Raw genomic sequence first — 17,586 nt, 5'->3', positions numbered from 1 at the left:
CCATCCCACATCGATCCCCAACTCTGCTACATCCAGATGCCAAAGGAAAGCAGGCATCTGTGAGCTGGTCTTATTATGCTGGGAAGGGCCCAATATCCATGGCCTCTTCCCAGTTTGATAAGATTCGCCAACAGCCGCCCCAGAAATGGCGCATTTTCTGAACGGAGCTCCATAGACTGGATGAAGAAGACTGGGATCGTCGTGGGACCTCCATTTGTACTATGGCAGACAGGTGTGTATTTTATTTTTTTTTTTTTAAATAAATGGGGAAAGATGGAAATTGTTGGGGAGTTTTTTTTTTCAAATAAAGTTTTTTTTTCTATGTTTTTTTTCTCTTTTTACTTAAGGGGTTAGTAATGGGGGTGTCTGATAGATGCCGCCCCATTACTAACCTCTGGGCTTGATGTCAGCGGACATTACAAAGCTGACATCCACCCCAAAATATTACTGTGCTTGCCAACACACCAGGGCAAGCTGGAAGAGTGAGGCTAAGCGCCATAACTGGTGCATCTAATGAATGCACCCTTTTGGGGGCAGCTGTAGGCAGCCATTTTTAGGCTGGTGATCACCAAATATACATAGGCCTTTCCAACCTGAGAATAGCACCCCCACACCACTTTTTTAAATTATTTATTAAAATAATTAAAAAAAAAAAAAGTTGTGAGGGCATCTCTATTTTTGATAACCAGTCAAGATAAATCAGACAGCTGAGAGCCGCAGCTTGTTAACAAAAATAGAGGGGAACCCACCTTTTTTTTTTTTACATGGTTCGCTGGCCAATCACAGCCATGCCAATACTTCACATGGCTGTGATGGGTCCGGAAGTGCCCACATAGAAAAAGCTTCTTGAGTGGCTGCAGTGCAGCCTTTCAACAAGCTTTGTTTGGGCTTTCAGGTAGAAATCCGTGTTCGGGGTCCGTGTACGGACACTAGGTGTCCGGTATGGACCCCAAACTTTACCTTGTGTGAAACTCTGATGCAGTTGTAGATGAAATTTTTGCAGAAATATAGAAAATTCAAGCGCCTCCAATATATTCCTCAGATGCTTTATGTATCAGCTGTTAGGTTCCATTTAAAATGCTATAAATGATTTTGTTTTATTACAGGAAGCTCCAGACCTCCTATTTTATTACCAAATGCCTTCAATTAAGGGGCCCTCGCTACCATAGACAGGACATGTAAACATTGTACACGGGGTTCCTTTAGTCCATGAGTCAAAGTAGTGATAAATCATGTGATTTTCCTACGTGACTGTCTCCTGGCTATCCTAGGCACAAGCACAGAGATAGGTAGTACAATCTCCAATGCCGACAAGGAGAATGATGCAAACATTAGTAGGCACAAATGGAGCATGCTATGATGAACTCTATCACTTATGTGTTGCATTATAAAGGATTTTGGGGATATGTCAAAAGTAAAAGAAAAGTCAAAGATGCTATAGGATTTTTAGAGGATGAAATGATGAAATGGTATGACAGGATATTGAGAAGGCCGAACTTTTAAATTCTTATTTTGCATCTGTTTTCTCTCAGAAAGGAAATGTAACATCAACTGTTCTTCACTGTCTTATTAAGGGAATAGAAGAATCCAGGATATCTATAAACAGAAAGATAGCGAGGAAACATTTAGCTAACCTAAATTAATTCAAGTCTCCAGGTCCAGATCAATTACACCCCAGAGTACTGAAGGAGATAGCAGAAGAAATTTTTTAACCCCTCTCCATAATCTTTGAAAATTCTTGGAGAACAGGAGAAGTCCCAGAAGACTGGAGAAGAGTAAATGTTGTTCCTATCTTCAAAAAGGGGAAGGTGGACCCAGGCAACTATGGGCCGGTGAGTCTGACTTCTATACCAGGAAAGATCTTTGAACAAATTATTAAACAACATGTATGTCAGTACCTGGATAAGAATGAGGTGATTAAACAGAGTCAGCATGGGTTTGTAACTAATAAGTCATGTCAGACTAACTTAATTTCCTTATATGATGGAATCACGGATTGGGTGGATCAGGGAAATGCTGTAGATATAGTATATCTTGACTTCAGCAAAGCATTTGACAAGGTATCTCACACAATCCTTATTGAAAGAATGACTAGGTATGAAATGGATAGGGCAACTGTTAGGTGGATTCATAACTGGCTTAGTGATTGGACCCAAAGAGTGGTCGTAAATGGCTGCACATCCAGTTGGAAGAATGTCTCAAGTGGGGTACCACAGGGCTCTGTCCTGGGCCCTGTATTGTTCAACATCTTTATCAATGATTTAGATGAAGGAATTGAGGGTAAACTGATTAAATTTGCTGATGACACAAAGCTAGGAGGGATAGCTAATACTAGAGAAGAGAGAGAGAGGATTCAAAAATATATAAATAAACTGGAGCAGTGGGCAGCAACAAACAGAATGGTTTTTAACAGGGTAAAATGCAAAGTACTACATCTGGGCAATAAAAATGAAAAAAGCATATACAGAATGGGAGGAATAGGGCTAAGCAACAGCACATGTGAAAAAGACTTGGGTATACTAATAGATCACAGACTGAATATGAGTCAACAGTGTGATGCAGCAGCAAAAAAAGCAAATGCAATTTTAGGACGTATTAACAGAAGCATACAGTCTAGATCATGTGAAGTCATTATTGCCCTTTACTCCACTTTGGTCAGACCTGATCTGGAATACTGTGTCCAGTTTTGGGCGCCACATTTTAAAAAAGACATCAACAAACTGGAGCAAGTTCAGAAAAGAGCGAACAGAATGGTGACCGGTCTGCAAACACTCTCTTATGAGGAAAGGTTGCATGATTTTGGAATGTTTAGCTTGCAAATGAGAAGACTGAGTGGAGACTTAATAGCTGTTTACAAATATCTCAAGGGCTGTCACATTGTAGAAGGATCATCTTTATTCTCATTTGCACAAGGAAAGACTAGAAGCAATGGGATGAAACTGAATGGGAGGAGACACAGATTAGATATCAGAAAAAACTTTTTGACAGTTAGAGTGATCAATGAGTGGAACAGGCTGCCACGAGAGGTGGTGAGTTCTCCTTCAATGGAAGTCTTCAAACAGAGGCTGGACAGACATCTGTCTGGGATGATTTAGCGAATCCTGCTTTGAGCAGGGGGTTGGACCCTATGGCCCAGGAGGTCCCTTCCAACTCTACGATTCTATGATTCATTAAAAACTATTTTCCCAGATGGGAGTGCACAGACATGGCACTGGATGGTGTACCAGTGTGTCATTCTAAAGCCGTGAGAGAATACAATTATGGGATCAGATGTTTTTTACTCATTGCTCTATTAAAGAAAAATGAGACTCAGTGCTGTCTCCCTGTCCGCCAGACGCACTGTGACGTCACCGCAATCACTAATTAGCCTACACTGCTAATTATCTACAATCTGCCCAAATTATTTGCTGTTTTGCCAGGCCACACATGCCAGCTCTGTCATAATTTCACCTCTTCCTATTGTGCCTCAAAATGTGACACTGCTATCTTGGTCAGTATTAAGAGGTGGAGCTGCTACTCAGGGTTCGTTTCTTAAACGGATTTTGTTATTTTTCCCATTCATTTGAATGGGTGAAAAATGCTGTAAAAACACTTGAAGAATGGACATGAAAAAAAAAGTGTTTTGAAAGTTAAAATCCGCAAGTTAAAAATAAGCGCATGATATTTCAGAAATCCAATTCACTTTGCTGATTCATTAACCCCTTCGCTGCGGGACGTGCGTTTCAGAAATACCACAGTATATATACGGCGTGACGACATAAACAGAGCTGGCCCGATCATCGGCGGTTGCCAGCTATGTACTGTACACTGTGTGCAGAATTATTAGGCAAATGAGTATTTTGATCACATCATCCTTTTTATACATGTTGTCCTACTCCAAGCTGTATAGGCTTGAAAGTCAATTGCCAATTATGTAAATAAGGTGATTTGCATCTCTGTAATGAGGGGTGTGGTCTAATGACATCAACACCCTATATAAGGTGTGCTTAATTATTAGGCAACTTCCTTTCCTTTGGCAAAATGGGTCAGAAGAGAGATTTGACGGACTCTGAAAAGTCAAAAATTGTGAGATGTCTTGCAGAGGGATGCAGCAGTCTTGAAATTGCCAAACTTTTGAAGCATGATCACCGAACAATCAAGTGTTTCATGGCAAATATCCAACAGGGTCGCAAGAAGCGTGTTGATAAAAAAAAGGCGCAAAATAACTGCCCAGTGCCTATGAATTGAGGAAAATCAAGTGTGAAGCTGCCAAGATGCCATTTGCCACTAGTTTTGTCATATTTCAGAGCTGCAACGTTACTGGAGTATCAAAAAGCTCAAGGTGTGCCATACTCAGTGACATGGCCAAGCTAAGGAAGGCTGAAAAACGACCACCTTTCAACAAGAAACATAAGATAAAACGTCAAGACTGGGCCAAGAAATATCTTAAGACTGATTTTTCTAAGGTTTTATGGACTGATGAAATGAGAGTGACTCTTGATGGGCCCGAGGCTGGATCAGTAAAGGGCAGAGAGCTCCACCCCTCAGACGCCAGCAAGGTGGAGGTGGGGTACTGGTATGGGCTGGTATCATCAAAGATGAACTTGTGGGACCTTTTCGGGTTGAGGATGGAGTGAAGCTCAACTCCCAGACCTACTGCCAGTTTCTGGAAGACACCTCCTTCAAGCAGTGGTACAGGAAGAAGTCGGTATCGTTCAAGAAAAACATGATTTTCATGCAGGACACTGCTCCATCACATGCATCCAAATACTCCACAGCGTGGCTGGCCAGTAAAGGTCTCAAAGAAGAAAAAATTCACCTGATCAGAACCCCATAGAGAACCTGTGGTCCCTCATAAAATGTGAGATCTACAAGGAGGGAAAACAGTACACCTCTGGGAACAGTGTCTGGGAGGCTGTGGTGGCTGCGGCACACAATGCTGATCGTAAACAGATTAAGCAACTGACAGAATCTATGGATGGAAGGCTTTTGAGTGTCATCGTAAAGAAAGGAGGCTGTATTGGTCACTAATTTTTTTTTTTTTTGTTTTTTGAAAGTCAGAAATGTTTATTTCTAAATTTTGTGTTGGTATATTGGTTTATCTGGTGAAAATAAACAAGAGAGATGGGTATATATTTGGTTTTTATTAAGTTGCCTAATAATTCTGCACAGTAATAGTTACCTGCACAAACAGATATCCTCCTAAGATAGCCACATCTAAAAAAAACCCCACTCCAACTTCCACTCCAACTTCCAAAAATATTAAGCTTTGATATCTATGAGTCTTTTGGGTTGATTGAGAACATAGTTATTATTCAATAATAAAAAGAATCCTCTCAAATACAACTTTCCTAATAATTCTGCCCACGGTGTATTATAGCTGACACCCTGCACAAACGATCAGTGCAAGCAGCGATCACGGGCGTTTAAAGGGAATTTGTCACCTACTTTTGGCGGGCTATTTAAATGAGGTCGGTCTGGTCCGATGGGCGGTGTTTCCGATCTTTGCTGCCTCCCCATCCTTGGCCGCCGTCCGCAGTTTTTTCATGAATAGGAGTAAGTGTCTGACATCTTTCGCGCGTGCGCTAAGCATTCTTTGCTCGCGCACGAGTGGTATGCTTTGCCCAACTGCAGGCAAAGTCGAAAAGCCTGACTGCACATGCGCCGGTTATCTAGGCCCCGGAACACAGCAAAATACTTCCGGGGCTTAGTTAACCGGCGCATGCGCAGTCAGGCTTTTTGGCTTTGCCCGCAGTTGGGCAAAGCATACTGCGCATGCGCGAGCCAAGAATGCTTAGCGCACGCGTGAAAGATGGCGGACACCTACTCCTATTCATGAAAAAACTGCGGACGGCGGCCAAGGATGGGGAGGTGGCAAAGATCGGAAACACCGCTCATCGGACCGGACCGACCTCATTTAAATAGCCCACCAAAAGTAGGTGACAGATTCCCTTTAACTCCCCCTGGTGACTGTCAACAGCGTCAGTGTCATTAATCGGCTTAGAGAGGGAGGGTGCTAGCTTCTCTGCTCCGATCGGCACAACGCGATTGCGATCGCGCTGTGCCAGTGGTCTCCATGGTGACCCCGGTCCATGCAGTGAATGGCATAAAAAACAAAAACAAAACACAATTCCTGAATTGCTGTTTTTTGTTCATTCTGCCTCCCAAAAATCAGAAGAGAAATCAAAAAATATTATGTCTCTGAAAATGATAATAAAAACTCCGCCTCATCCGGCAGAAATCTAGAAAAAATTACAGCTCTCAAAATTTGGCGATGCAAGTAGTTTTTGAAAAAAAAAAAACAGCGTTTTTGGTGTGTGAAAGCAGCCAAACATAAAAGCCCGGTATAAATCTGGTATCTAATCATATTACACAGAATGAGGAACAGTGTAAAAAACAAATGAAACCGCAACTCCCGGCAGAAGAGTCCCTAAAATGAGGCAGATGGAGGCACTGTGGATGTCGTCTAGCCTTTGATCCGGCAGTGTCCACCTTTTTAAGGCGTGCCTAAGGGTATGAGCACATGCTGCGGATTCCACTGCGGATCCGCAGCAGGTCCGCAAGCAATGTACAGTACCATGTAAGCCAATGGGATTTCAAAACCGCAGTGCACATGCTGCGGATTTTTCCACGCGGATTTGCTGCGGTTTTAAATCCGCATCATGTCAATTCTTTGTGCGGATTCCGCAGCGGTTTGACACCTGTTTCATTGTCCAGGTGTCAAACCGCAGGGGAAAACCGCTGGCAAATCTGCAGGTAAACTACAAGTCACTTTACCTGCGGTTATACCTGCAAATCCTTGCGGAAAAATCCGCAAGTGAATCCGCACTGTGTGCACTCACCCTAAAAGTGCAGTCCGCCACAGTTTTGTGCACTTCTGAAAAGGACACTGCTGCACAGGGGCCAGATGGCGTCCAGAATAACCCTGCAGCCTCATTATAGTGAATGGATCCCTCGGGGGTTTCATCTGAATCACCTCACTCAGAGATTTGGATGCAAACCCCTATAAATAAATGTGATCCCAAACGTTATGTAAAATATTCCCAATGAAAGCTTCACTCATTCCACTAACAAGCAAGTCCGTGCTCAGCTATATCATCTGTTATCGGAAAGATAAGGGGCTTCCATGTTACTGGTTGTACGAAGGCTCTGGAGAAGCGCTATGGCTGCTCGCCCTTCAAAAGAAATTCAGCAAATTATGGGCTCCCAAATCCAAATGCCCCCATCTCTTTTGAGTCCCAGTGTGCCTAAACCACATTAAGCATCCACATTCTTGTCAGTACTGTAGTGATGAGAGCCCAACTAATTTACGGGGTGCGCACCTCCAGAAGCACAAGCTGGGCATAATGTACGTGCGCTACAATGTACTGGGCACTAAACCGGCAGATTTGCAGTTTCCAGTCAGCAACATTCACTGCTGTTTCTTTCTGGCAAACATCTATGGAGTCAAAATCGACACTACACCTGTAGATAAGTCCCAGAGGAGTGTAGTTTACAAAATGGGGTCACTTGAGGGGGGATTCTGCTCTTCTAGCACTTAGGGGCTCTGTATATGGGGTCTGGAGACAATACTAGGAAAATCTGAGCATCGATAGTCAAATAGCGCTCCGTCCCTCCAGAGTCTCACCATGTGGCTAAGCAGTACTGTACGGCCACATATGGGGTCTAGGCACATTCAGTAGAAATTGTGCGACAAGTTTTGGTGTCATTTTTATCGATTTCCCCATGTGAAAATATAAAATCTGGAGCTGAAACAAAATTTTTGTGGTAAAAATGTAATTATTCTTTCTTCATCACCCAATGGTCTAAGGTTCTGTGACACACCTGTGGTGTCAATATGATCACTGCACCATTACATGAACTTATTGAGGGGTGTAGTTAGGAAAATGGAGTCACTTATGGGACAGTTCTGTTGTTCTGGCGTCAGGGGCTCTGCCAATCTCACATGGCTCCATAACCCTAACAGCAGAATCTACACTATAATATGGCGGTCCTTCCCTTCTGAGCTTCATACTGTGCCACAAATATAGTTTTTGACCACATATGGGTTATTGGCGTAATCCGGAGAATTTGCACAATAAACTGTACCATTTGTTTTTCTCCTGTTTACCCTTGCGAAAATGAAAATTTGGGGGCTAAAGTAACATTTTTGTGGGAAAATGTAATATTTTCATTCCACATTGCTATAATTCCTGTGACACACGTAAAGGGTTAATAAACTTCTTGAATTTGGTTTTGAGCACTTTGAGGGGCGCAGTCTTGAAAATGGTGTTACTTTTGCACATTTTCTGACACATAGGCCCCCTCAGTCACTCGTGATGTGGTTCCTAAAATAATGGTTTTGTAAATTTTGCTGAAAAAATGTTAAACTGCTGAAAAACTTTTAACCCTTCTAACCTCCTAACGAAAAAAAAAAAATGTTTCAAAAATGATGCAGATGTAAAGTAGACATATGATAAATGTTATTTATTACTCTAACTATTTTGTGTGACATAACTCTGGTTTAAGGGAATAATAATAGAAAGTTTGAAAATTGTGACATTTTCACCAAATTTCCAATATTTTCACGAATAAACACAAGAAATTTTGACCTAACTTTACCACTACCATAGAGTAAAATGTGTCACGAAAAAAATAATATAAGAATCACTGGGATTCGTTGAAGTGTTCCAGAGCTACTACCACTTAGAGAGACGCTGCTCAGAATTGGAATATGTGGCCTGGTCAGGAAGGTGAAAGCAGGCTTTGGGGTGAAGGGTTTAAAACACTGCATTTTATGTGTGGCAAAAATGCCCAGAAAACCCCCCAGCAAAAACACAATGTGTGAACAAGTGTTAATGTGTTTTATTTGGCAGTATTGCCTTGAATGAAGTTGGGTACCAAAATTCTGACAAAACTGTCTTGATTTGACAATTCTGGGGCTCGGCAATACTTACTGCATAGTGCTCACCGTTAGAAAACATTAGTCCTCACTCTTTGTAGAGTGCGATGCATTGCTGCCAAGTTGTACTGGGGTTTTACATTTTTCTCTTTGTAAGTCTCTCAGAAAGAACTGACTTAAAAGTTCAAGGGTTAAACCCAATACTTGTTCCATAGATGTGGGTACTGTAATAAGGACCTGCATTGATCTTGAGAACATCCTGTGCTACTAGTGGCCTAGCATGATTGACAAACTCTATTCACTTCTGTCACAGTCCCGAAAATTGCTGACCAAGGGAACAGGAGACACTATGTGGACGTCCCAACCAAGTCAATGGATAGCAGAGCATGCAAGGCCACCTGTCTATTCCTGCTAGCTAACAACAGGTACAGAAATGTCCAAAAGCAAATGTATAGGGACCTTCACCATGGAGGAAATTCCCAACATGCATAAAAGTATGGGGGCGTGTGAACCGATAACCACCAAACAAATGGCTACAACGTATCCAAAACACACCACTCACAAGAAGAGTGTTAAAAAGGTAATACATTTTATTCAAGATACAATTCATATAAAATATCCATGTCATAGATTGGCAACATATCACATATACAGAGGAAAGGAATTTTTACCCAAGTAAAGTGCACAAAACAGGATAAAGGGAATAGATACAGGCTCTGGGATCATGTAGTATTAATAAATACACCAACGCATCAACATGCATTAAATCCGACCTATAGTAGTCATTAAAGTGCAAAGTGCCAATAAGAAGATATGTCAGTAATCATATGACCATCACCACGTGCATGCACACCTCCCTGTGAAAAAGCGAAATGCGAAACGCACGTCGGGGTTCCAGTGATTCTGTGGACAGGTGATAAATATGGGCACGTGTTGATGGTCATATGATTACTGACATATCTTCTTATTGGCACTTTGCACTTTAATGACTACTATAGGTCGGATTTAATGCATGTTGATGCGTTGGTGTATTTATTAACAGCACATGATCCCAGAGCCTGTATCTATTCCCTTTATCCTGTTTAGTGCACTTTACTTGGGTAAAAATTCCTTTCCTCTGTATATGTGATATGTTGCCAATCGATGACATGGATATTTTATATGAATTGTATCTTGAATAAAATGTATTACCTTCTTAACACTCTTCTTGTGAGTGGTGGGTTTTAGATACGTTGTATCCATTTGTTTGGTAACTAACAACAGGGCCTGTTGTTAAGAGATCCCAGCACTGGGGGGTCTCCTGCTGCTATAGGACACTTCTGGCATATTCTGTGGCTATACCATAAAAGCCCCAGATGGGAATAACATCCAGCACGTGTGAGTTCCTCAGTAAGGGTCACACTAAAGCTGTTCAGACACCTTAGACAGCTGACAACCGTTATTTCTCCCATGTTCTTGGTTCAGATTCCGGAGATAGAAGAAGAAGCCAATGCCAAACACCTCTGATGGCTTATCTCCCATGAGAACAAAGAATTGGGCATGTTGACATTTTAACCTGCCCAATCCATTTTTTCCTCCAACAGCTGCAGTTGGCCAGTGTCAGGACTACGTTACACGCATAGGTGGTCAACCAATTCTGCTGACGTCCATCTAACCTTACGGCCGCCTCGAGATCATACTGGGTTGACTTCAGGGATCAGATGGTGCTGTAGATTCAGAGTGCAAGAATTTCAAGCTGAGTGGTGACGTGAATAGTTATTTTTTCACCATCTCTATAACAGATAAACTTTCTAATAAAAGTAAAAGGCATCAGTTTAAGGGGCTAATAACTATGTACTGACAACCACTGTGCTGTGAATAACAATACGGAGTGATCATAGTCTTTGCAGATTACTTAACATATAGATCGCTACGTGATGAATCCAGCAACATCCTTAAAACAAAGACATATAATTATCACAAAAATGTGAAACAATTGGAAAAAACTATTTCTATAGTATATTCTTGTCTTTTATAAACCAGTAATTAACATTAACTATCATATGAGAATTGTCTAAGTGCTATGGATCAGCAAATGTATATTGTAACGGGAAATACTAAACGTCAATAGCCGATAGAAGGGAGTGGATTACCTTTGGGATGCATGCTGCAGTTTCAGACAAACGGGGGTAAGTGTATGAAGCAAACGAGTGCCCTTGCTGGTTGGTTTTTAGTGCACCATAGGGTATGACTGGTTCTTGAAGGCCTGATCCTGATCTTGACCTTTGTCGTATGGCTGGCTGAGGGCTCGTTTGGGTTACATATGATGACTTCGGCCTTTTATCGTAATCGTCCTTGAAAAGCCCATCTCCCCATTCACTGTATTCTAGTCTTTCTTTTGAGCCCTCGCTTAACATAACAGTCCCTGTAATAGAAGGTGGAAAGTAGTCCCTGTAGTCCTGAAGAGATGCACCAGTGACCCTGTGGTAGTCCCATGACGTTCCACACTGATCAACAGATTTACTTTTTGCTTCCAGGTGTGGGTGGTATTCTGAGGGATAACTCAACATATCTGCCTTCACGTTTTTTACTTCAGGAAAGTACGCTTCATAAGACCTCATTTTAACCGGATGCCCATTATGTCTGGTCGGCTTGCTTGCCCTGTAGTAGCCTTCTGCCTCTTCTGCACTCAGGCTCCTTTCTTTGTAGCGTTCACAGACACTGCTTCTGGGGATTTCAGTTTCACTGTAGTGGGAGAAGGTAAAGAAGCCATTTTCTTCAGGGTAGCTCTTCGAATGGTTGGAATACCCCTGGCGCGGAGTAGGTGGACTTTCTTTTCTAAGGGAATTTGAGCGTGTTACAGATATATTGTCAAAGTCTTCTAGCAAGCCATTGATGGAAGCATCTAGTGGAGGTTTACTGCCTCTGACAATAGTCTACAGAAGAAAAAGAAAGTAGGAAAAAATAAGGTTATATGTGTTATTTCATGTGTTGTAAATCACAGCCTGTCCTAAAACATAGAAATCAAAGTATTTTCTACATTATGGTTAAGGGGTTGTCCGGTACTTCATTCTGATGGCCTATCCTCATCAATATCAGGTCAGTGGGGATGCAACATTTGGCACTCCCCCAATTAGCTGTTTTGTGTACCAACAGTGGCAGGGTGTGCTCAGGTGCGCAGCAAAACTGCACAGCTCCGTCAACTGCATAGCGTCAATGACTAAGGGTAGATGTGAAGTACCCAGCTGTGGCCACTACAGTTAATAGTTGTGTTGTTCCAATCCGCAATGAACACTTGTGGACTTCTGACCACCTCCAGCACCGAGATCAGCTGATCAGTGTGGGTACCGGGTGTTGCATCCCTATTGATCTGATATTGACGACCTATCTGAAGGCCACGTTCACACGTTCAGTATTTGGTCTGCAATTTACCTCAGTATCTGTAAGCCAAAACCAGGAGTGGGTGATAAATCCAGACATGGTGATGTGTCTCTATTATACTTTTCCTCTGATTGTTTCATTCCAGGCTTTGGCAAATACTGATGTAACATACTGACCAAATACTGATAGTGCGAAAGTGACCTAAGGATAGGCCATCAATACAAAGTACCGGACAACCCTTTTAATATTTTTAGTATTATTTTCTCCCAAAGTTCTCATGGTCCACATAAGCACTCCACCAATCTGCTAACAGTAAAAGATATGTCACAGTAGTAATAGAAAGCAAGATCGGGACGGTAAAACCCAAACAGCCCCTTCATGGACGCCATTAAGGATGCCTAAGAGCTGGCCAAGTACAGTTCATTTGAAAAGTGTCCATAACATACATGTGCCAGCTAGGGTTGATCGAACAGTCCTGTTTATTGGGCTCTCCATGCATGTGTTGTGACTGTCACACAGTCGCGACACATGCAACTGCGGCGCCAAACAGCTGATCTTCGGGAGCGCTCAAGGTATCCGGCGGGTTCCTGATGTAGCTATTTGGTAAGGCTATGTTCACATTAGCGTTTGAGTCCGCAGTGTATCATCTGCAAACGCATGCAAAAAAGCATGCATAACGCATGTTTATGCAGCGTTTTTATGCGCATCATCTTACGCATGACGGAAAAAAATGCTGCGTGTGCATGCGTTTCTATGCGTTTTTTATTGCGCTTGCGTTGTTCATGCGCATGCGTTCGAGATAACACCAGACAAAAATGGGTGTGTCTGATGGGATTTCTATTTACATTTTGAAGAATTCATGCATAACGAACACATGCGTACGCATGTCCTTGCGTACCAATGCGTTCCCATAGACAGTAATGCGTTTTTTGATGCACTTATCCGCATGCGCAAGCCTGCGCATATTTGACACCTCAAAAAATGCAACATGTTGCGTTCAACGGACCCCGCCGCATACCGCGAAACGACGCATGCGTACGCATACGCAAGTGGACGCATGCAAACGCATGTCACTGCGTACACCATGTTAAATATATGTACGCATGACGCATGCGGATCAAACACTGCATGCACAGACGCAAATGTGAAGCCAGCCTAAGCGATTAGCTATTGGGATAAGCGCTTATCCGAAGCTATTCGCTCATCCCTAGTGCCTGCATGTACATACATGTAATATTCCATCAGAGAGTCACTTTAACATACCAATCTAGCCCAGTGGTGGTCAAATCCAGACCTCAACATCTGTCAATACATCGCCACCTAGAATATGATATTGTTCCTGCATATCTGTACAATACTACTGTACTATGGAGATTGGTCAATTTAGCAAGTTCTCTCCTTCCGGCTTCAGTAATCTGTGTCAATCACGCTTCATTGCCAGAAGATCTGCATAGCTGCTCCTTTTCCCTACAGCGGCCACTGCTGGTGAAATGTAGTATTACGTATTACACAGCATCCATTCAAATGAATGGGTAGCCATATAATGCATAGTCACATTGTGCCTACCTGAGTAAGGCCACACTTTGTTTCCGTCTTGATTCTTATGTGCAGCCATATTTACTGTAAATGGGGTTATCCAGTTATCCTATACTATTTTTTTAATATGGGCTCAAGAACGAACAGGAAGGTAGTTGCTAACAACCTGCCTGTTCTGCCCAGCGCTGATATCTACTGGCACAGAGGGGTTATTGACGGCTCTAGACGGCAACTCTGTCGCTTCCACTGACATCGCATTTACAGAGCAGTGTCTTCTCTTCCGCTCTGCTGACGGGGCGTCACTGCCATGGTTATGCTGATTGATAGCCAGCTCCCTGCTGCCTAACTGCAGGGAGCCTGCTGTCACTCAGCATGAAGTCGGCAGTCACGCCTCATCGACAGAGCGGCCCAGAAGAGATAGAGCTGCTATGTTGACGTGGAGCAGCTGACTCGCCGGCAGGAAGTCTGTTTACTTTTACCAACTCTAGAACAGGGCCATATTAACCCCTGACTGGGCCTGTAGGCTTTCAGGTACGCTGAGCTCCCTCCAGCACTGTAATCTCGGACCCCAGTACAGTTTACAACCTGCCTCTTGTGCGGTAGGTACCGGACTGCAGTACACAGACACAGTGCACATCATATCCTTTACAGCCCTATAAATAATCTTTTCGCTGTTCCTCATGGTACGAGAGAACTTTTGAGCACAAGTAATCAAAGTCACAAGTCTGTATCGCTCATGGAGATGTAATGAGGGAGAAGGCATAACATCGCAACTCCGACCTCGGTGTGCTATTGATCCACTGTGATAACTATGTATGGTATACGTTTTGGTACGGTGCGGAATACAAAGAGCCTTTAATCAATGGAGCCCAAGGGTGCAGGTAACAGTGCCTCAGCGAAAAAATATATATATATTACGACACCTAGAAACTGCAGAGCCCCCAGGCTTCAGCCTAGTCAGCCTTATGAAAAATACGTCCCTCCTGGACTAAAATATAATATAAATATAAATCAATTATATCAACACAAAGAGCAATAAAAAATAACAAATATATGTGAAACATAAACTTCATAAACTGTACTACTAATAATAATAAAATTACCATTAGTATATGTTCAAGTGTATTTTTTTAATGCTTTTTTGTTCTGAAAAAAAACAAACTGTGGACAGAAAATGACAACAGAAATCCCACACATTTTAGCGCATATTTTGCATTTTTGATGCCTAGGCATTATGATCTCAATGGGGAAGAAATTGCAAGCCAAGTTAACAAAAAAAACACAAAAAACAAAATGCACAAACAGTAAAAAAAAAAAAAGAAAATGCAATTAAAAATGCACCGTGTGAATGACATTTTCAGAAATCTAACTCGTCTTGCTGTTACTGTAAAACGCTGAGATTTTCCATTTGGAAAAGGCTCAAAAAAAAATAGTCGCATCAAAAACGCTATGTTTGAACAAGCCCTTACAATACTAGAGTTCATGTTAAGTGACTTACAGAAATGAAAGTTTTGCATGTAAAATAAATCTGGCTCATGTTTGCTACATTTTCTTTTATTTTCCGGCTTCGTGAATGGTTCCCAGTGGCCATGACAGTAGCCATATTTCACGGTGAGCCTCTGTGGTCTGTCCTCCAGTGATAAGCTATAATGGATCTAGCTGGGAACACAGCTGTCTGCTCCGACTCCGGCACAGAAGATGAAACACGGCTTCACTTCCCACACACTGGATTAACGCTGACAGTAATGAAGTAGGTAATTAACAGTTTGCCCTTAGAAGCCCTTACATGTAATGTTTCCTCAGATCACAACTACATACACTTTATAGGTTAAAGATAAACAGCTGTTATCTTTGTCATTTTTAGCCATTGCATTTCGTATCATGCAAACATCTTTTATTACTTTCATTAAAAAAAAAAATCAAATAGTCCAGACTTGTTGGTGCCGGAGATAAAACGGGATTTAAGTAGACTACGCAAAGAGTCAGCCAGTACGACGGCCCACTGTATATACAGGTCCATGGATGAATACTCGACACAATGAAATCCCTAAACAGAACAGAGGACTGTGGCTAAAATGCTACAATAATGTTTTATAGAGTTGTCTAATAAGTTGGGGGATGCCACTTGAGTATTAACGCAGCTGAAGTCCTGCCATTATAGTGTTTGGGCTATCACTACTCCGCCTCAGCTGCTACAAGTCTGCTATTGCTGTCACTGCTGTGCCAGCTCTGCTACATCGGACTCCGTTGCTCCAGCTTTGCTACATTAGTTATTGTTGTTCCAGCCCTGTTAAATAAGTCATTGCTGATCCAGCCCTGCTACATCAGACTCCATCAAAGTGCCAGCTCTACTATATCACACTCTGCTGGGCCTGCTACATCACTCACTGCAGATCCAGCTCTGCTACATCAGACTCCACTGGGCCAGGTTTGCCACACCTGTTCGGCATCTACTCTGCAGCATCTTACATCTTCTTCCCAACTTTAACCTGAGTAAGCCATCCTGCTGTACCGGTGCCACCTGTCCATGCTGCTTGACAACTGCTCATCTTTATCAGGAGCTTCAAGAAGGTGAGATATAACACTTTCTCTTCCCAAGTATTAAAGGGGTGGTTCACTTTCAATTAAATTTCTCCACCTGCTTTAGTTTTCTATAAAAGAAACAAAAAACAAAACCCTAACAGCGCTGTACTCACGTTTCCAGGGTGCACTGCCAACTCTCGGCCTCTGTTCCCAGTGCCTGGCATTGGCTGCGGCACTGACATCAGGTTAACAGGGCAGCAGTCAATAAGTGAGCTCAGCAGCTCTAAAAAGGGGCATTCTGTCTACACTGGCAGACTGACTGGCTGCTACTTTATTATCGTGATGTCAGCACCACAGCCAATGCCAGACACCAAGAACAGGGTGGATTCTCACTGGTGGACCTGGGGAAGATGAGTACACAATGGTTTGCTATTTTATAGGAAGTTGTAGCCAGGAGAGAAATTTAATTGAAAGGGAACAGTCCCTTTAAGATATTTATTATAAAGTCTGTGGGGTTAGATAGAGAGCTCCCCTTGCTACATCTGAACCTGCGGATTCACCTCATACTGTATAATGCTTTGGGCAAGCACAATGGGTTTCTTGAATTCATAAGGCCTAGAGGAGCTGTACTGGGTGAGCTAGGTCTATACAATCTTCCAGTTTTAAAGTTGTACTATATGTTGCTCAAAAAATCCTGGATTTTGGAGTGTGTAGCCATGTAACCCACTGTCGTGACCAGAGTTGGACTGGGGTGCCAGGGGCCACCAGTATCACTGACTTTGGGGGGCCCACTTTTCACCGGCATACAAATATTACACTACTCTCGTTCAAAAATTTACCTATACCTCTATATAATAATAAACTTGGTAGTTTGGTTAATGAATGATGAGATGCTGCTTTTTTCTGTACAGCGTGAATCAAATGAATTATGCCAAGTACTGCCCAAACAGTGGGGTTGGGGGCCCACCGGTGGATTCCCCCATTCCCCTAGGGGCCAGTCCAAGCCTGTTCGTGACATTATAATGGGAAGTCTGCAACATCTCATACACAACACATGACTATAGACCCCCAAGATGAGGCAGTGTGGGCTAAAACAGAAGAATGCCATCCTCAGAGTGTTTCTGAGCAGGGATGTTTAAGTCTTACTTTGATTTTGATCGGATTTGGATACGTTTTACTTGACTAAAACGGGTTTGTCTGTATGTAACATACTGATTAGCTATCCATAAGATACATAACCCACAAGAGATCAGTGTGGTGTCCGACATCTGGCACCCACACAGATCACTAAATCGAAAAAAAAATGA

General features: G+C 42.5%; 1 protein-coding gene across 6 annotated transcripts in view; it reads right to left on the bottom strand.

Annotated features, from left to right (window-relative positions):
* The window catches only part of PAK5 (p21 (RAC1) activated kinase 5), a 276,113-nt gene that overhangs the window by 48,126 nt on the left and 210,401 nt on the right, over positions 1-17,586 (bottom strand). For 5 of the 6 annotated variants that reach the window (XM_073553844.1, XM_073553843.1, XM_073553845.1 and 2 more), the window contains one exon: positions 10,993-11,775. The exons of the other annotated variant lie outside the window; for it this stretch is intronic. In XM_073553844.1, the coding sequence (XP_073409945.1) occupies positions 10,993-11,775 (783 nt within the window). The remainder of the gene's footprint in view (positions 1-10,992; positions 11,776-17,586) is intronic. 6 annotated transcript variants of the gene reach the window in all.

The sequence above is a fragment of the Dendrobates tinctorius genome, unplaced genomic scaffold (genome assembly GCF_039654945.1).
Source record: "Dendrobates tinctorius isolate UK_male_01 unplaced genomic scaffold, ASM3965494v1 ptg000203l, whole genome shotgun sequence".
NCBI lineage: Eukaryota > Metazoa > Chordata > Amphibia > Anura > Dendrobatidae > Dendrobates > Dendrobates tinctorius.
The sequence above is the reverse complement of the archived record's forward strand: the minus strand, read 5'-3'. Positions and strand labels throughout refer to the sequence as shown.